The sequence below is a fragment of the Maylandia zebra genome, linkage group LG23, assembly GCF_041146795.1.
Source record: "Maylandia zebra isolate NMK-2024a linkage group LG23, Mzebra_GT3a, whole genome shotgun sequence".
Classification (NCBI taxonomy): domain Eukaryota; kingdom Metazoa; phylum Chordata; class Actinopteri; order Cichliformes; family Cichlidae; genus Maylandia; species Maylandia zebra.
In genome coordinates this window covers 23,130,787-23,154,615 of record NC_135188.1, presented here as the reverse complement: position 1 = coordinate 23,154,615, position 23,829 = coordinate 23,130,787, and the positions used below count along the sequence as shown (strand labels likewise).

General features: G+C 38.9%; 1 protein-coding gene across 5 annotated transcripts in view; it reads left to right on the top strand.

Annotated features, from left to right (window-relative positions):
• Positions 1-7,456: 7,456 nt before the first annotated feature.
• LOC112429706 (uncharacterized) overlaps positions 7,457-23,829 on the top strand; it is a 28,873-nt gene continuing 12,500 nt past the window's right edge. The window contains exons 1-7 of one of the 5 annotated variants that reach the window (XM_024798857.2): positions 7,459-7,970; positions 8,631-8,767; positions 9,031-9,337; positions 9,984-10,066; positions 10,235-10,287; positions 10,575-10,617; positions 10,892-18,268. In XM_024798857.2, coding sequence (XP_024654625.1) covers positions 7,781-7,970; positions 8,631-8,767; positions 9,031-9,337; positions 9,984-10,066; positions 10,235-10,287; positions 10,575-10,617; positions 10,892-10,990 — 912 coding nt within the window. In that variant the 5' untranslated portion in view covers positions 7,459-7,780 and the 3' untranslated portion in view covers positions 10,991-18,268. Of the gene's footprint in view, positions 7,971-8,630; positions 8,768-9,030; positions 9,338-9,983; positions 10,067-10,234; positions 10,288-10,574; positions 10,618-10,891; positions 18,269-23,829 lie in introns of those variants that run through there. The other 4 variants (XM_076880016.1, XM_024798858.2, XM_076880014.1 and 1 more) reach the window with 4 other exon arrangements.

The window sequence follows — 23,829 nt, the reverse complement described above, 5'->3', positions numbered from 1 at the left end:
GAAGTAGCAGCAGGAGAGGGAGGGGGGAGAGTGAGAGAAGAAGAGTCAGCTGTGCAGCAAAGACACAGAATAACTCCAGCTTTGTGTCTTTTTTTATTGTAGCTGAAGTACGGGACAAATCGCGTTTATTTTCAGCTCAATACAAAATGCATAATATTAACTCTGAATACCAGAGGATTACGTTTTTATGGGACAGTAGGCAACTCTACTAACTAACCATATGAATAAAATAAAGTTCACCAGTAACATCATAGCACCCACCCAACTGTACAGAAACTCCATCATGCTAGCTAGTACACAGTACGAGTTATTGTAACTGACTGTAAAAAGTTAGCACAATGAAAATAAACTACACCTAAACTTGGTTTGACCCAGATAGACTGCAGGTCATAACTAGGGATGGGTACCGGTGTCCGGTGGTTCTGACATAAACGGTAGTAACCAGACCGAAAAGCAGCGCACATATCGGTGCTTTATTTCGGTGCTTTTTTTCCTGAGCTGTGATACACTTCTAGCCAATCATTTTACGTTTCCGAGGATAGTAGGCGGGTCCAGGTACGTGCGTTCTTTCAGAGCAGAGCTACAGATTAAAAATGCCCAAGGCCAAGCGGTCAAAAGTCTGGCTGTACTTCACAGCAAAATATGCAAACTCAGCAGCCTGCAACAAGTACTTTAAGCTGATACTGTCATACTGTCAAAGGAGGTAACACCTCGAATCCGATGAAACACCTGGCAACGCATAGCGTTTTTTTTTTAAAAGCCAAGAAATGCGCTGTATTTGATAGCTTGCTGCGAGACCTCACACCAAGCACATCTACTGCGGGTGTGGTGCCTGTTATCAGACCCGGAGTTAGCAACATCCCCAAAAACACGAAGAGGAGAGTCCTGGCCCCTAGCCCTGCCAGTGTAGCAGAAATGATGACAGATGATGATGGCAGCAGCAGCCGTTCTTCTCTGCGTGAGTAGCTTAATGTTGTTCGTGTGTAATTTACATTGAGTAGGCTAACCACGTTATTACATTAATGAATGTAAGGTGAACTAGCAAACATCATCATAGCTACATGCGGCTGTCTTCTTGTTTGATGGCAGATACTCCCTTCACCCTGGCCAAAAAGGCTAAAATGACCAAAGAAAAAGAGGGACAAAGTTTGTGTTTTTTCCATTGTTTAAGCACTGCTTCCAGCCAAGAGTGATACCATATATGCCCTATAGCTGCAGAAAAGGCTAACATTGTTATCTTTTTACAAAAAACAGCTGAACACAAGAGGTTTTTGGACCAATTTTGTGTTCTCCATTCTTTAAGCACCGGTTTGAGCACCGGCACCGTTTCAAAAGTACCGATTTGGCACCGGTATCGGATAAAACCTAAACGATACCCATCCCTAGTCATAACTTCTTACCTGAAGCTCATTTCACCTGACAGTCGGACTGGCGGCCGCCTTGGGTCTCTCCACCTCCAGTCCTTTCCCCCATCCACCTGCTGGCCTCCACCACTTACTAATTTTACTGAATCTGTGAAAGCTCCACCATAGCCACTACCAAACAATTGAGTTATTTTTACACGTCTGCCAGCATCTGTCCAATCCGCCACCTTTCACTGTTTACACGTTTACGAAAAAAAGACAACAACAACAAAACATTGGCCCATTTAAAACGAAAAATTACCGATGGCCAGTCCAGCTATGGCTGTGGGGCGTGGCCGGGTGAACCAGAGTGTCTTAAAGAAGTATCCACGCGCCACGACCATGGGGGGTTGTACCCCTTACATATGGAATATGTAACGGTCTCTCACTAAGAGAAGTTGTTTTCTAGTGGTTTTACACCAGTAGGAAACATCCACCGAGGGAGAGAGTGGAAAATAGTCTCTCAGATAAAGACATTTAGCTACTAGCAACTAATTTAAACTAACTTTATTTAAGGTACTTACATTAAGCTTTCACATTATTCTACTTGACAAGATGGTATAATATTTAATAATTACGTGGGCAGAATGTTCAGTGTTTTTTTTTTTTCTATGTACAGCTTTGAGATAATTATGTTTATATGACAAGGAAAAACAATGTTTAGGATGTCTAGGATTTAAATTCTGACTCTTTTATGTGAGTCAGAGAAAACAAGTTAATACTTTCAATTATTTAACTACCATTAAACTTAGCACCAAAAGTAAGGAAATTTGTGTGTTTGTCGATTAATTTTTGTTGTTGTAACAATGCCTCTTGGCAGTAAATGTTATACTGTTGGAAACCCTGTTTGTTTCCTCTTATGGTGCCACATTTGTAAAGATAATGTATTTTTGGTTGAGCAGCAGTTTTTAACCACAAAAAACCCCACTAGAGGGCAGCACAGAATAAAATAGTTAAAGCCACTGCTGCTCAGTCATGAAATAATAAATGGTTGTGGTGCACTGGAATGACTGAAAAAACTGAGAAGATGACTGAGAAGCATGAAAGCTGTGGTACTTGATAATAACACTTGGGTTTTTTCAGGGATGTCAAAATAATGCTAATTGTGACTGGAGAGTATCAAATATTGTTAAGAAACACAGAATGAAATGAGCTGAGAATATTTGATGTTTACAAGATTCCTCTGCTGACAAGGCTTCAGTGACAATACAGAGAGAAATTTCTATGATCTTTGCTGATATCAGTTCCACACAAAACTACATAATAATGACAATATAAGCAAAGAAAGAATGCAAAAAAGAATAAAGGCCATGTGGTGGCAGGGTGTGGTTGTGGTTTAGCTGCTGGGGGAGAGGTGGAGTGGAAGTTTGAGATGACAGTGCCCATCATGCCTCAGGCCAATTCAAGGTATTAAAAGGTAAATTTGCAAGATGCTGAATTAAAAAAACACTTCTGTATTTTCAACAGCTGGCTCTGAGCCAGAAAACTCAGTCTTAGAATTAACAGGCTGCGAAACATTCAGAATGAATACTAGCAGTAAGCTGGCACAGAAACTAAATACAGTCAGTGAAAAAGAAAAACTCAGTTTTACTATCTGGATTAGAACGTGGAATTGAAACCTGGACTTTAGATTGACTTGTTGATAAGCAGTTGAAACAGCACGGTTATTGGTCAGCTCAGAAATTGAAAACTTGATTGATAATATTTTGAAATTAACTGGACTAAAATTTTGTTTTCAACTGCTTTTATAGATGAGATATTAATCACATTCTGAGTGTAGATTTTGTTCACAGTGATGAGTTCCTTAAACTCCTTTAAGACAAACCTCAAGTCCATGTTATGCATATTTGTGGTTGCAGCCTTCTGTCATATAGTAGTGTCAAAACTGTTATTGGCTTTTAGAAGTTTAAAAAAATATTTTGAAAGTTCCTAAATTCCCAAGCTCCATGCATGAAATTAAAATTTCATTTGGCTTTTAACACACTTAATTAATTAAATAACATAAATTGGTTTGATGATTCATCAGCTAATTGAACAAATACAAGTGACCAATAGGTGTGTTTTCTTGTGATGTTGAAACATTTTCCAAGAATAAAAGGGCAGTCTTGATATGCAAATTCTTTTTGAAAAGCAAAACTCAGAGCTCAAGCATATATTTTTCAAAACCTTTTGGATCCTCATTGCTCTGAGGGATTCTTTCGAGAAACTTAACAATGGATCAGATCTTTACCTTCATCCTGCTCCTGCTCAGTTTATCTGGCACTTTTTCCAAATACGTCTACATTAACCAGAAAATGGATTGGCGTCAAGCTCAGATTTACTGTCAGCAGCATTACACAGACCTGGCTCCTGTCAGTAATGAGAGGGATAATAATGAACTTCAGCAGCTCGCCAGCAATGTCAATGAAATTATCTGGATCGGACTGGTAAGAAATTCTTCAGACAGAACAGAATGGCTGTGGTCAGGAGGTGGAGCACCAACCATGTATTTCTGGGCAAAAACTGAACCTAATGACTATGATCATAGAGAAGACTATGGCTTTCTGTGGAAAAGCAAGTGGTACGATGGAGGCCTATGGTATAGAATAACCTTCTTCTGCTACAGTGCATCAGTGGTGAAGGAGAAAAAGACTTGGGAGGAAGCTCTGGAGTACTGCAGAGAGCACAACGATGACCTGGCCAGTGTGGGGTCTGAGACTGAGATGCTGCTGATCCAGAAAGAGCTGAGCAAACAAAACACCACTGAACACGTCTGGATTGGATTGCGTTTCCTGTCTGGTGACTGGCTGTTGATGGACGGGCAGGAAATGGACTTTGAGGCCTGGGGTGAAGAGGGAAAACCATCATGTCCACATGCCAAGATGAGGTGTGGTGCCTTACAGGTGGCAGTTGGACGCAAGGGTACTTGGAAGGCACATGACTGTGAGGAGAGACTAAATTTTATTTGCTCCTGAGTTTACATTATAAAATTCATTACCCTCTATCTACTGTGTATGTGTGAATGTGAGAGTGAATGAATAGTGGCATTGTAAAGCGCTTTGGGTGCCTTGAAAAGTGCTATATAAATCCAATCCATTATTATTATTATTATTGTTACTGTGGTTAGTGTAGGTTGATTATTTTTCGAATTTATTTGTGCTTTCTTTCTTGATGTGTCGTTGTAGATGTGTAGTTTCATTTCCGTTTTGTCAGAATGGTAAAAAGTCATTTTTTTCTTTCTTTTAGAACTACTATTTATTCTACTAAGTAAACAATATAGAGAGAAATAATATCGATGTTAATTCAAAGTAAACAAAAATATTTTGAGATCATTTCCAGATGTTTTTCCATAAGATTTGAGAATGCCTTACTGTTTGCAGGCAAGCTGTAGAGTGAAGCTACATGTGTTTACGAGTTAGAGGGAAGATTGTGGTGAGGGATGTAATGGGGTGAAATTATGCTCAAAGGTCTTACAGATATGTATGTTATGATCCAAAAAATAAACAGTCATTCCACCACTAAATGGCTGAAAAATTAATAAATAAATAAAATAAAGGTTTGTGAGTAGCTTACTCAAAGTTTGTACTTATATCATATTAAGATGCTTTGGCATGATCTTAAAAAGGGAGTTCATACTGAAAAACTGTCCAATGGGGCTGAATGAACAGTTTCCACAATGAAGACCGAACAAAAACTCCTCCATAGTGATTTAATTATCAAAAAAATCTTGGAGGAATTAAACTCCAAACATGCTACTTTAAAAAGCATCAACTTTAAAATACTGTGTATAGTGGTTGTATACCACTCTCACTTAAAAACAGAGAAACATAGCAGGTCTGTGTTACTGTGGACTTCCATCACTGTGACTGCCCTGTGTTACTTTTCTAAGAGATCACTTTGCCATCTGCCTTAGCCGTTACTGCCACTTAGTGGCGAAAGTCAGTTTTGCCTTAGTGCCACATCAGGTGGGAGCCAATGAGGTCTTTTTCTCTGTACCATGATGTTAAACTATTGTCACAACAAAAACAAAAAAGTTGACGTTGGGGGGGGGGGGGGGGCAACACCAGCGCAATAAAAGAAACTTTGACAGGAATCGTAAAACTTGTTTTGAATGCTTAAAATACTCAGGGTATAAACATATACACTTAATAATGACAGTATAAGCAAAGCAAGAATGCAAAAAAGAATAAAGGCCATATAGTTGCATGGTGTGGTTGTGGTGGATGATCTGATATCCTCGTGTTGGTGTTGTTCCCAGACCATCATGAAAATGTTGTTCCAGGTTCAACATTGCAAGTGACCAATCACATTGTTGTGACGTTATTCCTTTGCGCGCCAAGCCATTCGTGCATTTATGAAATTCCAATGTTGCAAGGACAATATCAATTCTGCTTACTGTTTATTAAAGGGTTACGGTTAGGGTTAGGGTCAGGGTCCGTTGATCGGCGGACAGAGGCGGTTTCACGCAGCTTTAGTACAGTTTTTTGTTTTACGCCGGTTTTTCCCGACGTCACAACATTCTGATTGGTCACTTGCAATGTTGAACCTGGAACAACATTTAGTATGATGATCTGGGAACAACACCAACACGAGGATATCAGATCAACCGGTTGTGGTTTAGCTGCAGGGGGAGAGGTGGAGTGGAAGTTTGAGGGGACAATGCCAGGAGAGACTGGCTGGTGCGCATTACCTATAATTCTGCCTCTTCCATTTATTTAGTAGTTTGTAATAACTAATATAGTAATACTGGGGAAACAACTGCAACATTACAGCATATAGTGAAAAAATAATCCAATTCTGTGCATTTCTGGGACACTCCTGTGTCACAATGCTACAGGCCAGTTCAAGGTATTAAAAGGCAAATTTTCAACATGATTTGAATTAATAAATAATGTTCAAAGGAAAACAAACAGCCAGTTGGGGGAAAACGATACAGATTCTATCTCTCTCACATAACATAATGAATTTTCCTCTTTCAGTCGATTCCCTTGACCTCTTCATTTCTTCTCCAAGCACAACCATAACCTCCACGCACCCTGTCCCCTTACTTTGTCACATTAAACACCTTTCTACTTTAAAGAAGTATCAACTTTAAAAAAAGCAAAAAATAAAAACTGTGTATAATGCTTGTATACTACTCTCACTTAATAACAGCAAAATAGCAGGTCTGTGATACTGTGGGCTTTCATTGCCATAACTGGTCTGTGCTACTTTTGTAAGAGAGTACTGTGCCATCTGTCCTAGCTGTTACTGCCACTTACTGGTGAAGATATTTGTAGCTTATTTTAGGATTTAGAAATGTGTTAGATAGGATGTAGAAGTATTGTAAAGACACTGAAACTGCCCTGGATGTAATAAAGGCCTAAACGTGTCACAAAGTTAGGAGTAGACTTGTAGGAGACCCTCCCCCACCTTGAGCTGTGAAAGTAAAACAAAGAGAGATGAGTGGAAATTCTCCAGGGGATACCTGGGTGGGGGTCTCAGTATTTGTAACTGGATAACTGTGGTCTGGACGGGAGATGGACTTTTATGACCGGCAGGAAGTCCCGCACACAGAGACATATATACACATGCACACACACAGGTATGTGCACACGCAGGCAGTCACGTGCTTGCACACACATACACAAACACAGTGTTTTAGTTTTATGGCACATCATATAGGGTTTACGGTGGGTGTCGCTTCTATAAAACAGCGGGTAATGGAGATCTTGCAGAGGAATTGCCCGGTCTTGTACATCTCCCTTCTAGAAGGTGCATCAGTGATTGTGGATGAATAACAGTTTTGTGAAGTAACTACTGAGCCCTGGTGTCGTCTCTGGAGGCCTGAGGAATCCAAGGACTGGGGTGAAACTGTTTCGAGGTGACACTGGCAAAAGTCAAAATCATCATAGTGCCACATCAGGTGGTAGCGAATGAGCTCTTTTGTACGGTGGCCCTGAAGTGCAAATCACACCAACAAATTGCTAAACACAACAACAAAATTGAGAGGCCCTGAAGTGCAAATCACACCAACAAATTGCTAAACACAACAACAAAATCGAGAAACAAAAAAACAAATGGAGAATCACAAAAACAAAACTGAGAATCACAAAAACAAAATTGAGAAGCACAAAAACAAAATTGAGAAGCACAAAAACAAAACTGAGAATCACAAAAACAAATCAAGAAGCACAAAAACAAAAGAAGAATCACAAAAACAAATCAAGAAGCACAAAAACAAAAGAAGAATCACAAAAACAAATCAAGAAGCACAAAAACAAAAGAAGAATCACAAAAACAAATTAAGAAGCACAAAAACAAAAGAAGAATCACAAAAACAAATTGAGAAGCACAATTACATTAAGAAAACCGGAAAGGGTAGGTACCAGTCGGCAACAGGAGACATCACTGATTGGATGTCCGATCTGTTCGTCTTTGGAACCGGAAGTTACTCTGCCTGTGGCGCATTTCGTTTGAAGAAGAACGGCGGAATGTTTTGTCCTAGCTGTGGGAAAAAGCTGGTTGAGGAGTCGCCGAACTTTTGCAGCGGCTGTGGCGAGAGGCTTTATCACGCATCTTGCATCGGAGACACTTCACTCCCATTGAGTAAGTTAATAAGCATAATAAAATGTTTGTTATTTATTGATTTATTAGCCTAGCGTTAGCTGTTTCCAGCCCATAGCAGACCAGAGGGCTGTTCCACTAAGCGAGCTCAGAAAATCGAGGCTCATTTGAAAATGCACGCAGCTGTCAAAATGACTGCTCAAGACCTTTCTAGTAGTGAAGGTTTGAGGGCAGTTCTAGTGTTAACAAACCTCGCAGCTAGGGTGCCACGGACCAGACTTGTCCACAAGCATATTGCATAATGAATGAGCAGAAAGACTGCAGGTTAGCCTCGTTCCTGGAACCGAATTTGGGGCAATCGAGCCTGGATTTTCAGAGTGAGCCTGGCTTTTGGGATTAGCTTGCTTCGTGGAACAGTCCTCTGAGCATTTCCACAACTGAAACGATAATAAATTAGTTCATTTATTATGTTTGGTTAACTTTAGGAACTAACCCTATTATGTGTCTATACATTAAAACTTACTGGTGTAGAATTGTATTGGTCAATAGTATCAGTTGCATTGTCATTCCTTGGTAGAAATTTTCTAGTGAGATTATTCAGTGTTGTCCTTATTTGCGTGTTGTGTGGACAATGGAATGTTACATGAATGAATGTCTTTAATGTGTGACATTGTAGTACATTTTTCCTTTGTTTCCCTTTAGCATCACAGACTACCTCAAACTGCCCGACTCCAACCTTCAGCACCTTCATAGAATACAGAAAAAAGAAAAATGAAGAGAGGCAAAAGTTTTCTGAAGGGAGGAAGGGCTTAAAGAAAAAGGAAAAAAGAAAGGTTCAGGTAGTTTGGCTAGCTCAGTCTGAAAACAAGTTGAGGTTAATTTTCTAATGACATTCTTTTGTTATTCCTTAGGGGAGTTGTGTAAAAAATGTTCAGTGTAGTAAAGCTATCCAGAATAAGAACAATTGTTTACGAGTAATTGTACATTTAGGTTGTCAGGAAGATCCCTCTTTAGCAGTTAATAAATATTCAAGTTTGAATAGATCTGCTTAGAGTCATATTAGTATCTACTTGGCCCATTGTTCATGTGTTTTTCCTTACAGATAAATGTCGGCTTGATGACCATAAAAAAGGGTGGTTTGAAGCCATACCGTGGAAAAACTATTTTCCTAACAACAGACCCTGACGCTACTGCCACAAGTCTGCTCAATCAAGCTGTTAAAAAAATGAAGGACTTTAACAAAGATCTAAAAGATGGACCTTTCCTTCTTCTGTATCCGGATGGCACTGAGGTCATTACTGTCCCTGGAACACAAAGACCATTTACACTTGAGGCTTATAAGGCTGAAGTTGGCAAGCCTTATCAAAGAATCACTGTTTTCATCTGCTTGAAGAGTGACTTTGAAGATGGTAAGCTGCTAATGTTTGTTTTGATTTTGACACACATTCCCTTAGTTTCAACAACTGCTAATTTTGAAATTGTAAAATGATAACATTACGCATAAAGCACGCAAGTCAATAGCATACCTACATTAAAATGGTGAATGGCCTGTATTTGATATAGCAACTTCTAGGGTTCTACAACCCCCCCAAGACACTTCACAACAAAACCAGTCATTCACCCATACACATTCACACACTGCTGGTGATTAGCTACAATGTGGACACAACTGTCCTGGGACTCACTGACTGAAGCAAGGCTGCTGTACACAGATGCCACCTATCCCTCCCACTACCACCACCTGGCATGGAGGGTGAAGTGTCTTGCCCAAGGACACAACGACTGTGACAGACTGAGCAGGGCTCAAACCTTCAACCTTTTGATTACAGGGCGGGCTTTTAACTCCTCTGCCACCATTGCTGCCTAAATTAGCTTGTATATGTTATGTTTCTTCCTGGAAACATGAAATTCAGCCATTTCTGGATCTACTGAGTCATGATTTTTAAATGCTAACTTTATGCCTTTCGTATTAATCTATTATTCATGATCAAATAAAGTTTCATACATTAGTATGAATTTAGTTTGCTTAGCTTGATTTGTTTTCATGTTTTGTAGTTGGAGAAAACTCAGACTTGTCTGACTCTGACCCCGAGATTGTTATTAAAAGGCCCTCTGAGTTTGATCTTGCTGATACACTGGTAAGTACAATTTAAATTTTTTTTATAGAGTTTTCTTGTTGTTTAGCCACCACCATTTGCCTCAGTTCAGTAAAACAGTTAATAGTTATATGTGAAATACATTTTGTGTGTGTGTGCGTGCGTGCGTGCTCGCTCGCGTGCGTGCGTGTGTTTGTTTGTTTGTTTCAGCCATGGGAACTTCAACATGAAAGCAGTCCTTTACAGAAAGCGGCAGAATATGAGTAAGTGATATTTTAAGAACATGTAATCTTTTACTGTTTTTTGCCTAAACTTTTGTATTAATGAGATATACACTTTTGTCAAGGTTAAAGGTTCAAGGTTCTTTATTTGTCACATGCATAGTTATACAAGTATAACACACAGTCATTCATTCTGTATATGGTTTTTGGAACATGGACTACATAATACTTGTATTGCTTGTTTGTTAATCAAGATGCTTAAATATTTTCAAAGTGTCAATTAATATTTTCACAGTACACAACAATAATGCTTTTCTTTGTTCTCTAAGGAAGGGTGCTGGGGATCTTGTGCTTGCTAATGAAGTACAACAGGTAAAAAAACTATTTTATTAGTAAAACAGTGCAGCAGACAATCTCCACAGCCTTTACTTTGCAATTAGATGACGATTCACTGTTTGCTTATTACATTCATTGTTATTATACAATGCATTTCACATCATCAATTTTCATACTATCAATAGATTATAACATCCACCCCTTAAAAGTACACTAAGTGAAATAATCACAAAGCAGTCTAATGTCTCAATCATGTTGGAAGGAAGGTTACATTGAAACTAACTGTGTATGACTCGTCTTTGTCATCTAGAATCTTCTGGCGCTGATCCGTACCCATGAAACTCATGGAACGGGAGGAGGGAGAGTCACTCGTTTGTTTATAAAGATAGACTGTAGTACACAAATTTGACCACAGGATTTCTTATTTCATTCTTACTTACTGTACCTTTAGATAATCTATTGGGATAGGAAACCTAAGGTACATCCATCTACTTCCGGACCATGGGTCCCATACTGCTAAAAAAATAGGAGTCTATGAGCCAATAAAAATTATTTTCTGATCCCGTTTGATGTGTATAATGGATTTAAAATATGATGTCCGTGAAGTATATAAACACATTTTGATGCCAAAAAGTGCTTAAGCGACAGGTGGCAAAGGTTATTTTATGTTTTGTTTGAAAAGACGTGGCGAAATGTAAATGTTCGTCTCACAAAATTGACATCATCGAACCAGACACAGAGAAGAGGAAAAGCTTAGTTTTGTTTAGCGAGCTTCGAATCCTTCTTCCAGGATGATGTGGAGAAAACCACTATAAATCTGGCCATGTGATAATTAGCAGCTACGCTGGGGGAGAAAAGCTTCTGAGGCGACATCATATTTGCGACATCTGACTTGTAGTCATTTTAAGGACAAATTTTTACAAGCTAACAAATCTCAAATTACATTACAGACATAGTCGAAACACAATTATTTATTATTTAAATTGAAGTACAACATATGTGTGATTCAGAGAGTAAGGCAAAGCAGACCAGAAAATAACTTTTATAGCTCCATTCACTTCCATTCATTTTTCTTTTGTTCAGGGACCCACGAGCAGACCAGAAGGGGAGGAGACTTAGGCTCCCTATATTAAAATAATTAATAATAAACTTGATGAACATGTCGTAGTTGTCAGAGTATGTGCTGCGTCGAAATCCTCTAACAGCTCCATCCCATACAGCTGACCTTGATATATTGAACCTGCTGACCTTCTTGTGGTCAAGTTCCAGTGCCAAATTTGCAATAATTTCATGTGCCTCCAAATTGGTGTCTCTAAAAAAAAAAAAAAGGGAAACTTATTTTTTAAAGGTGTATATACTTCTCTCATGATTGCATGATGTCTTAGTCTATTAAACTCCACCGAGACAGCTGGTAATGCAAATCTGAAGGCTAGACCGTCCCATTTCACAGCCTCGCACTTCCGGCCTTCTCGGTCTTCGAAGGAGCCGGCCCACGCAGACCACGAAGGCCGGGTCTCCCGAAGTGTGCGGCCTATGAATTGGGACATAGCTTTTGTGTGTGTGAGTAAGAGAGATAGTGAGAATGTAAAATATTATCTGTTAATGATATAGTTGACATGATGTTGCATACTCTATGCTATTAATTTTAAAACTGAAGTGCTGCTAATTGAACAGTATGTGCTGTAATGCATTAATACAATGTACCAGAATAGAACAGAATGGAATAATACAGTGAACAGGAGCAATGAGAAGTATGCAATGTAATGATGAGCACTCCTAAAGATCTGCAGAAAGGTTCACAGAATCATTTTCCCACTGAATCGACAGGGTAACTCAAAGCCATCAGGTACCATTCTGAGCAGTAGAGGGCAGCGCAGACTGTCTATTGACATCATGTATAGATGCTGCGCAATGGAAGTATTATCTTTCCTATGTATTGAGATAAAAATAATGGAGTCAAACTAACTTACAACAACCTAGAAATTTGTATAGAATGTTCTTCCCACAAACAAAGCTTCAGGTATTTCATTGGTGACTTTTATGTTGCAACAAGTCTTTAGTAGACTATAGCATAATGGTAAATGGCCTGTATTTGTATAGCACTTTACTTAGACCCTAAGGACCCCAAAGCGCTTTACACTACATTCAGTCATCCACCCATTGACACACCGGTCATGGCAAGCTACATTGTAGCCAGGGACCCAATACCACTGACGAATGTTCTGTAAATATTTATTTCAAATTATTTGGACCATGTAAGTGTATTAGTTGACATCAAAGTGAGCCTTTAAATTGCCTAACAACAAACAATTCAAACAAGGCAATTTATTTCACATCCAGTGAATCATTTTAAAAACCCCAAGACCGGTTTGAGGCAGATGGCCACCCCTCACTGAGCCTGGTTCTGCCAGAGGTTTCTCTCTCACTCATTCACACACCGGTCATGGCAAGCTACATTGTAGCCACAGCTGCCCGGGGCTCACTGACAGAGGCGTGGCTGCTGGACACTGGCGCCACCGGGCCCTCTGACCACCACCAGTAGGCAACGGGTGAAGTGTCTTGCCCAAGGACACAACGGCCGAGACTGTCTGAGCCGGGGCTCGAACTGGATTACAAGACAAACTGCCAACTCTTGAGCCATGTTCACCCCGATAATAAGAAAAGTCTACAGCTTGTTGAATATTTTATTTATTTTTGTGTAAACATCAAATGTATGTCATGTCTATCATATCTATCAGTCACACAGATGGATAGATCACAGGGGGCTGTGGGTGATGAATTAATTATAAACATTTTTGCTTCTCTATTGAGGCATGCAAATAATCAACTGTAAATGAGTTTATAAATATATTAGACAAAAATACTCTTACACAGTAAATGTGTTTGGGACATCTTTAAACAGGTATTCTGTATTTAAACATTTACATATATCATATATTGATCAATGGTCATGACAATTTGCATTTTAATGACAAGGAAACTGACCTCACAGCCCATTTTTCTTCAGTGGTGTTAGTTCCAGTCATTATGCAAACCCGCTGTTTATAGAGTTGAGGAAACCTTTTCTGTCACTTGGATGAGTGACGAAACGTTTCTCCCACTGAAAACGCTACGTCCAGATGAACAGAATCAACTTTTCGGGATTAGTAAGAAAAAGTAAATCAATTTAGTAATTACAACCAGGTGACTTTTGTAATCTAAGATATTTGTTGCTTAAAGATTGGAGATTGGAATGTTGCTGGAAATGTTATTAATAATATGTAGCTGTGTAAGTTACATTAAGTATAGCAGAGATGAATTTGATATTAAGCTGATGATGCTTAGATTCATTGACTGAATTCCACCTCCATACTATCTAGTAAAAAGACAGCATAAAGAGTGTACTGTCAGTGTAGAGGATGGAACAGGACAACTCATGAAACATCTGCTTACATTTTGTTACCTTCAGTTGTGTAACTCCACAAACAGCAGTAAACCTCGGAGCAGCAGCAGCCAAGATCAGGTGATCAAAAATAAATCAATCAATCAATCAAATCAATTGAAATTGTGACACTAAACTGATTTTGGATTTTGGAAAAGAAATGATGAAACAGTATTTATAATATGATGGAAAGGTGACTTTGTCATGCTCACACGATCGAAATGAAACTAGATTAGACATCAAGAGGGAAAATACAAATAAATAAAATATATAAAACACAGATTTGTGCTAACCGTAGGTAAATAAAGGCTAATTCAAATGAAGTTGGCAAAGTAAACTACTTCAGTAGCAAACAAAATGTAGTCTGTCCTCACAGTCACCAGCCTTCCAAGCACCCTTATTGGCTCCTGTCACCTGTAGGGCTCCACACTTCATATTGGGTTGTGGACACATTGGTTTTCCCCCTTGACCCCAGGCCTCGTAGTCCATCTCCTGCCCATCCACCCAGAGCCAGTCCCCAGGCAGGAAACGCAAGCCAATCCAGACGATTTCAGTGGTGTTAAGTGTGTTCAGCTCTTTCTGGATCAGCAGCTTCTCGGTCTCAGATGCCACACTGGCCAGGTCCTTGTAGCGCTCTCTGCAGTACTCCAAGGCTTCCTCCCAAGTCTTTTCCTCCATCACCACTTCTGCACTGTAGCAGAAGAAGGTTGTTTGATACAATAGGGTTGCATCGTACCACTTGCTTTCCTGCATACAGCCACGATCTTCATTACCCTGACAGTTGTCAGGTTGATTTTCCGCCCAGAAATTCCTGGACACCACTTCACCTCCTGACCATCTCCAGTTCTCATTACCTGGCAAATTTCTCACCAGTCCTATCCAGATATGGTGAGTGACATTTCTGGAGAGCTGCTTTAGTTTGTTGACATCCTTCTCAGTACTTACAGGGGCCAGGTCTGTGTAGTTCTGCCGACAGTAACTCTGAGCTTCAAGCCAATCCATTTTCTGGTCAACATAAATGTACTTGGTAAGCGTTCCAGACAAATTCAGCAAGAGCAGGATGAAGGTGAAGAGTTGATCCATTGTTGTCGTCTTTAGAAGAATCTTTCATAGCAATGAGGAGCCAAAGACGTTTGTAAGATATATGCTGGAGATGTGAGCATGTCATAAAGTATTTGCATAACAGGACATCCCTTTTATTCTAAGAACCTATTTGCTTTCAGCAGTAGGGACACAGACTTCTGACTTATACTTGTTCAAGCAGCTCATGTATTTATTAGTCATTGTAAAATGAAACTGGACTAAGGTGGATTTTTAAAGTACAAAACAATTTAAATGAAACTTTCATCTCATAAATTAAATTAAAGTTTTTGAATCTGGTTAAATCTTTTATTTTAACTTCAACTAATTAAACTACTTCTAGAGGTACACATATTTTCTCCTCCCATTTACGTATAATTATCTCAAAAGTGTACAAAGTTGTAAATATAAAACATTCATAATAGCGTGAAAGTTCTACTTACTTTACTACTACATATTATAGCATCTTGTCAAATCCATGAAAGTGAAAGCTTGTTTAAATATAAGCAATTTAATTCGAGTTCAAATTAGTTACTGTTAAATGTATTCAGCTATAGTTAAAGAAAGAGATTCTAGGTCAGGTTATTTACTTTATTTCATATTAACTGAGCCTAACCATAAGAATGAGTGACTCAGTTTATTTCATGATCATTGTACTTAAACACACTAATGAGAACCAAGGAGATTACTTTGGGAAATAGTTTTCTTTCAGGGATCCCCAAAAACACTGAAAATATACTGTGCACAGCCAAGCCACAAGCCACAAACCACACCCAACCACAACACATACACAAGATGAAAAAAACCACAAGGTTATCGGGACAAGTTAAACAAATTTTTATTTTCCATAAGGCAAAAATGAAATGTTGCTTGGTTCACATCAGACAAGAAAATCATAATATTCAGGAAGAAGGCAAAGTCATTTTTCATACCACTGCGTCAGCCCCCTTGGAAAACAAATGAAGAGGTCAAGAAAGCAAATTCAAAGAGGAATGAATAAATATGTAATACAAATGGTTTATTTGTTTGTTTTTCTGAACTGCTTTTTGTTCTGCTTTCAACATTTTTGCTTTAATTCTGTATATTGCATCTTTGTCTTTTTATATGTAGAAGTGGCCAGTGGTCTCATTATACTGTAAACGTCAAATGTTTTCACCCATTAAATACTTTTTGAGGATAGTGAAGATTACATCGCAGAGTTTGTATCTAGGGGTCCAAATGATTGGACTCTGAATGGTACTCATGGCCATTGATTATTGTCATTGATCAATGATCATTGGTCACTGATGAATGGTCTTTAATCGGTGGTCTTGAAAATTTGCATATTAATGCTCAAGAAGCTTGCCTCACACCCCATTGTTCAGCAGTGGTGCTGGTTTCAGTGATTATGCAAATGCATTGTTTATAAGGTTGGGGAAACCTGCATTTAGCTGAGACTGAAGAAGTCACTTGGATGAGTGATGAAATGGTTCTCCCACTGAAAACATTATGTCCAGTAGTGATGGGAATTCCGGCTCTTTTTAGAGAACTGTACGGTGGCCCTGAGAGGCCAAACAGACTGCAACTTCAGACAACACCTGCAAAAAGAAAAACGCTGGAAAACACACAAAACACAACAGAAATAGGAAAAAACACAATGGAAATTTTTCTGGGGAGACAACCCGACGGACCAGTTGCACGAACCAAAACATGCTAACAAGTGCGCTGGGACTGGGAGACACTTCAAAAAAGTGGAGGAGAGGTAAATGTGTTGTAATTATAGGATTCCAATAATACTACAGATATCTGGAATATAAATACATGTTTTAGTTCATGCAAGTGGTGTGTATTTGTGAGCATTTAAACACTGCAGAGAGTACAATTAACAGTATTTTGTCTAAGTCCCCCATTGTAGAAATTCATTTCACCGAAACAATAACGTGGTGCACAGTGTGACATTAAAAAAGCGCACACCTTTGACGCTGCGTTTTCTCCGTTTTCCTCGTCCACACGTAAATGCAAAAACTGAGTTTTCGAAAATATCCACCCTGGCAGGCGTTTTTAAAAATCTCAGTTTTCAGTGACCGAAAACGCCGTTTACGTGTGGACAAAGGTGCAAACGCATAGAAAAATCTCAGTTTTTAAAAATACCCGGGTACGTGTGGACGTAGCCTTAGAGCCTGAGTACCTGGCCTTCTTTCAGGTACTAGGTGGCGCGCAGGAGAGTATTCAACACGAGAGGACTTCAATGCTCACCTGGGCACTGACCGTATGACCTAGAGGGATGTGACTGCCAGGAACGACCTGCCCAATCTGAACCCAAATGGTGGTGACAGGTTAATCAGATTTTGAAGTTGCTTTAGGCACTTTGTGATCAACAAACAAATTATATTTTGTTTCAGAAGGCAAAGTAGTTTTTCATAGTAACTAATTAAAACCATTAACCTAAATACTGAGAACAGACTTTACATCGTTTTCAGACCCCTGTGGTCTTTCGCTACTCAGGTTAAACATGATATACAAGTCACTTAGATAACTTAAAAATATAATTGTTTGGCTTTTTTCAGCGTTTTATTTCTTTCTAAGTAAATCGCTTTGGCTGAGATTAAAGTTATAGTTTTCACATCTGAATAAACGTCAAACAGAAAACTGGTTAAACAGAAGTGTGAGGTTGTCGAGAATTTACTCCAGTGTCGTGTTATTTATTAGCGAGAAAGGAGCAGATGACTTAGTCTATTAAACTCCACCGAGACAGCTGGTAATGCAAATCTGAAGGCTAGACCGTCCCATTTCACAGCCTCGCACTTCCGGCCTTCTCGGTCTTCGAAGGAGCCGGCCCACGCAGACCACGAAGGCCGGGTCTCCCGAAGTGTGCGGCCTATGAATTGGGACATAGCTTTTGTGTGTGTGAGTAAGAGAGATAGTGAGAATGTAAAATATTATCTGTTAATGATATAGTTGACATGATGTTGCATACTCTATGCTATTAATTTTAAAACTGAAGTGCTGCTAATTGAACAGTATGTGCTGTAATGCATTAATACAATGTACCAGAATAGAACAGAATGGAATAATACAGTGAACAGGAGCAATGAGAAGTATGCAATGTAATGATGAGCACTCCTAAAGATCTGCAGAAAGGTTCACAGAATCATTTTCCCACTGAATCGACAGGGTAACTCAAAGCCATCAGGTACCATTCTGAGCAGTAGAGGGCAGTGCAGACTGTCTATTGACATCATGTATAGATGCTGCGCAATGGAAGTATTATCTTTCCTATGTATTGAGATAAAAATAATGGAGTCAAACTAACTTACAACAACCTAGAAATTTGTATAGAATGTTCTTCCCACAAACAAAGCTTCAGGTATTTCATTGGTGACTTTTATGTTGCAACAAGTCTTTAGTAGACTATAGCATAATGGTAAATGGCCTGTATTTGTATAGCACTTTACTTAGACCCTAAGGACCCCAAAGCGCTTTACACTACATTCAGTCATCCACCCATTGACACACCGGTCATGGCAAGCTACATTGTAGCCAGGGACCCAATACCACTGACGAATGTTCTGTAAATATTTATTTCAAATTATTTGGACCATGTAAGTGTATTAGTTGACATCAAAGTGAGCCTTTAAATTGCCTAACAACAAACAATTCAAACAAGGCAATTTATTTCACATCCAGTGAATCATTTTAAAAACCCCAAGACCGGTTTGAGGCAGATGGCCACCCCTCACTGAGCCTGGTTCTGCCAGAGGTTTCTCTCTCACTCATTCACACACCGGTCATGGCAAGCTACATTGTAGCCACAGCTGCCCGGGGCTCACTGACAGAGGCGTGGCTGCTGGACACTGGCGCCACCGGGCCCTCTGACCACCACCAGTAGGCAACGGGTGAAGTGTCTTGCCCAAGGACACAACGGCCGAGACTGTCTGAGCCGGGGCTCGAACTGGATTACAAGACAAACTGCCAACTCTTGAGCCATGTTCACCCCGATAATAAGAAAAGTCTACAGCTTGTTGAATATTTTATTTATTTTTGTGTAAACATCAAATGTATGTCATGTCTATCATATCTATCAGTCACACAGATGGATAGATCACAGGGGGCTGTGGGTGATGAATTAATTATAAACATTTTTGCTTCTCTATTGAGGCATGCAAATAATCAACTGTAAATGAGTTTATAAATATATTAGACAAAAATACTCTTACACAGTAAATGTGTTTGGGACATCTTTAAACAGGTATTCTGTATTTAAACATTTACATATATCATATATTGATCAATGGTCATGACAATTTGCATTTTAATGACAAGGAAACTGACCTCACAGCCCATTTTTCTTCAGTGGTGTTAGTTCCAGTCATTATGCAAACCCGCTGTTTATAGAGTTGAGGAAACCTTTTCTGTCACTTGGATGAGTGACGAAACGTTTCTCCCACTGAAAACGCTACGTCCAGATGAACAGAATCAACTTTTCGGGATTAGTAAGAAAAAGTAAATCAATTTAGTAATTACAACCAGGTGACTTTTGTAATCTAAGATATTTGTTGCTTAAAGATTGGAGATTGGAATGTTGCTGGAAATGTTATTAATAATATGTAGCTGTGTAAGTTACATTAAGTATAGCAGAGATGAATTTGATATTAAGCTGATGATGCTTAGATTCATTGACTGAATTCCACCTCCATACTATCTAGTAAAAAGACAGCATAAAGAGTGTACTGTCAGTGTAGAGGATGGAACAGGACAACTCATGAAACATCTGCTTACATTTTGTTACCTTCAGTTGTGTAACTCCACAAACAGCAGTAAACCTCGGAGCAGCAGCAGCCAAGATCAGGTGATCAAAAATAAATCAATCAATCAATCAAATCAATTGAAATTGTGACACTAAACTGATTTTGGATTTTGGAAAAGAAATGATGAAACAGTATTTATAATATGATGGAAAGGTGACTTTGTCATGCTCACACGATCGAAATGAAACTAGATTAGACATCAAGAGGGAAAATACAATTAAATAAAATATATAAAACACAGATTTGTGCTAACCGTAGGTAAATAAAGGCTAATTCAAATGAAGTTGGCAAAGTAAACTACTTCAGTAGCAAACAAAATGTAGTCTGTCCTCACAGTCACGAGCCTTCCAAGCACCCTTATTGGCTCCTGTCACCTGTAGGGCTCCACACTTCATATTGGGTTGTGGACACATTGGTTTTCCCCCTTGACCCCAGGCCTCGTAGTCCATCTCCTGCCCATCCACCCAGAGCCAGTCCCCAGGCAGGAAACGCAAGCCAATCCAGACGATTTCAGTGGTGTTAAGTGTGTTCAGCTCTTTCTGGATCAGCAGCTTCTCGGTCTCAGATGCCACACTGGCCAGGTCCTTGTAGCGCTCTCTGCAGTACTCCAAGGCTTCCTCCCAAGTCTTTTCCTCCATCACCACTTCTGCACTGTAGCAGAAGAAGGTTGTTTGATACAATAGGGTTGCATCGTACCACTTGCTTTCCTGCATACAGCCACGATCTTCATTACCCTGACAGTTGTTAGGTTGATTTTCCGCCCAGAAATTCCTGGACACCACTTCACCTCCTGACCATCTCCAGTTCTCATTACCTGGCAAATTTCTCACCAGTCCTATCCAGATATGGTGAGTGACATTTCCGGAGAGCTGCTTTAGTTTGTTGACATCCTTCTCAGTACTTACAGGGGCCAGGTCTGTGTAGTTCTGCCGACAGTAACTCTGAGCTTCAAGCCAATCCATTTTCTGGTCAACATAAATGTACTTGGTAAGCGTTCCAGACAAATTCAGCAAGAGCAGGATGAAGGTGAAGAGTTGATCCATTGTTGTCTTCTTTAGAAGAATCTTTCATAGCAATGAGGAGCCAAAGACGTTTGTAAAATATATGCTGGATTTGTCAACTTTGCCATTCAAAAATATTTGCATATCAGGATGGCCCTTTTATTCTGAGAACTCGTTTGTTCTCAGCAGCAGAGACACGCACTACTGCTCACATGTACTTCTTCAAGTAGCTGATTTATCAATTTATTAATCACCATAAACTAAACAGTGCAATAAAAGTTGGACGAAATCTTCAGCTCAAATGTCCTATGATGGCTCCTGAGTCGTTGAGCCAGTGCTTTGAGTTTATTCTCTTATGTTTTCAGTCCAGAGTTTTTGTATTAATATCCAGTGGTTCTTTTAAATTATGTTTTGGATAATTTTTTGATTTCTTTGTTATTATTTAGTCATTGAGCTTCAGTTACTGTCTGTTTTATATTTGTATTCTGCTTTGGGTTTTTAGTTTTTTTCTCTTCCTGCTTTCCTCAGCCTCCTTCTGTGTTTGCTGTATCCAGTTAAGTTTCCCTCTGAGTAGTTGTTATGTTTTGTCACTTCTTGTGTTATTTTGCATCATCTCATGTATTTTGTGTTCAGTTTGGCTTCTTCTTGCAGTGTTCTTTCGTCCTAAATACCCCATATAAACATTTAAACACTCAGTTTCCTTCTGTTCCTTGCCCTGCTCTCTCACACTGTATGCTCCTTGTTTTTTCTTTAATCCCTCAGTTTTGCATCTCTGGCTGTGTCTTAGCTTTGCTTGTATTTTTACATGAGCTTCAGCAATAAAGCTGTCATTTGAGTTCACCACTTGTCTTCAGAGTACTGCATAGCGAGTCCTAAATCTGCCTCCTGTAGCATATTTTGTTTCATTTGGAGCTTCAAAAAAAAAAAAAAATCGGTTAGTGATAGAAAGATATAAGGCAGTTGAATGTGAGGCAGCTAAATGTTAAGGTTGAAGAAAAAGATTGTAGGTCAATTTATTTAGTTTATTTAACATTAATTGGGCCTAATCACAAATATGAGGTTCACAGGGGGTTATTTATTAGTTTTCTTGATGGATGCCAGATTTAAAACACTTTGAACCTTTACATAAGCTGAAAGAAAGACCAAGGTTGTTTGAACAAGGTAAACAAATTTTTAATTTGCAAAAGGCAAAACTGAAGTGTTGCTGGCTTCGCACAAACAAATTAGTTTTCAGGAAGAAGTCGAAGTCATTTCTCATATTATCACGTCATCCTACTTGAAAAATAAATGAAAAGGTTTAGAAGAGAAATTGTACGATGACTGAAAAAAAATCTTAAATTGTATGAGAGGGATAAGAATGTGTTTTACTTTGTTTTGTTGGGTTTTTTTGTCTTTTTATTCCTAATTCTTTCTTTAATTCTCCTACTGCTACTCTGCCTGTTAATACCTTGAATTAGCATATAGCACGACAGGCCGCTGGAGCGTCCCAGCACAGACAGACTATCTTTCAATATTTTTCACTGTATGCTGTGACTTTGTAGCTGTTCCCATTGTAACAGCTGCTCACCGTACTGCTTCTCCCTGATCCCAGCACACTATTACATAAATAGGAGAAGCAGAATTATAACATTCACATCAGCCAGCCTCTCCTGGTACTTTCCACTGTACCCTCAAGCCCTCCTCTCTCTGCAGCTTACCCATGATCATACCACACCTTACTGCCACATGGCATTTGTTCATTTTTGTATTTTGGCATGGCTTGTACTGCCCTTATTGTGTAGTTTTGTGTAAACCTCATATCATAAAAAACTTCATAGTTCTTCCTCCAGACATTTCCAAGACTCCTTGTTTGCATCTGAAGTCCTTTGCATTGGAAGTTGAATCTTTGTCAGTAGAGTGATCTTTGCAGCTTGTAAACATCAAATATTCTTAGATGCATTTCATGCAGGATTTCTTAATGATATTTGAAACTCTTTAAACACAATTTGCATTATTTTGACATCCTTGAAGGAACTTAATTGCAGTTGTAGTTAAAAGCATCAAAACTGTTATTCAAGTAAAGTAGTTTTGATGCTTTTAAAGTCCAGTGCAGCACATTAGTTTGTTATTTCATGACTGAGCAGCACATGGCTTTTAGTTTTTGTTTCTGGTGCCCTTTATTTCACAGAGTTGCATATAGTTGTGTTTGTGGTTGATGTTTTGCACTTGTGAAATTATTACAGATTTATTTACATTAAGGTAAAGTCTAAGTTAAATGTGTAAGGTCTTCAGCTAAGGTTGTGATGAGGTTGAACCTAATCCCACAAGATATAAAAAGAATTTGAAAAAAATATGCACGAGCTGACAAAAATCCAAAGTTTATCATGACAAGGTAAACACCATTTTTAATTGGTGTAGCTGGGTACAAATCAAACAAAACAAACAAAGTGCAGAGGTCAAGAGAAGAAATTGAAGGGTATGAAATATGAAAATATGAAAAATATGTCTTTATATGGTGTGTGAGAGGGATACAATTGATATTTTTTACAATTTTTTCTCAATTGCAGTTTTATTTTCCCTTCACCATTCTTACTTTCATTCTTCACAAGTCTGTTTTCTTCATCTTATCTTCTGCTTATTTGGGTAGAATTACATTGCAAATCTAGAAACGTGTTCAATACATTTTCAGATAGTATTTGTGTCCGTTCGTATTCATGCTTGCCTCAAACCTCAAACTATAAATCCAAAAATATAAATTGTCCATGATAGCTAAGAGATGTTGTAACAGTGGGCTCGTCACATTTACAAAGCAAGTCTGAGGCATAGACACTGAACTGCTACCTGACACAGTCTGTTATGTTCTCCACTCTGTGACTAGTAAAATCCAGACACAGCATCCCCATCCCCCTCTTCCTTGTTTCTGGTGACTTTAATCATGCCTCTCTGGACCCAATGTTACCATCATTTACCCAGTATGTTA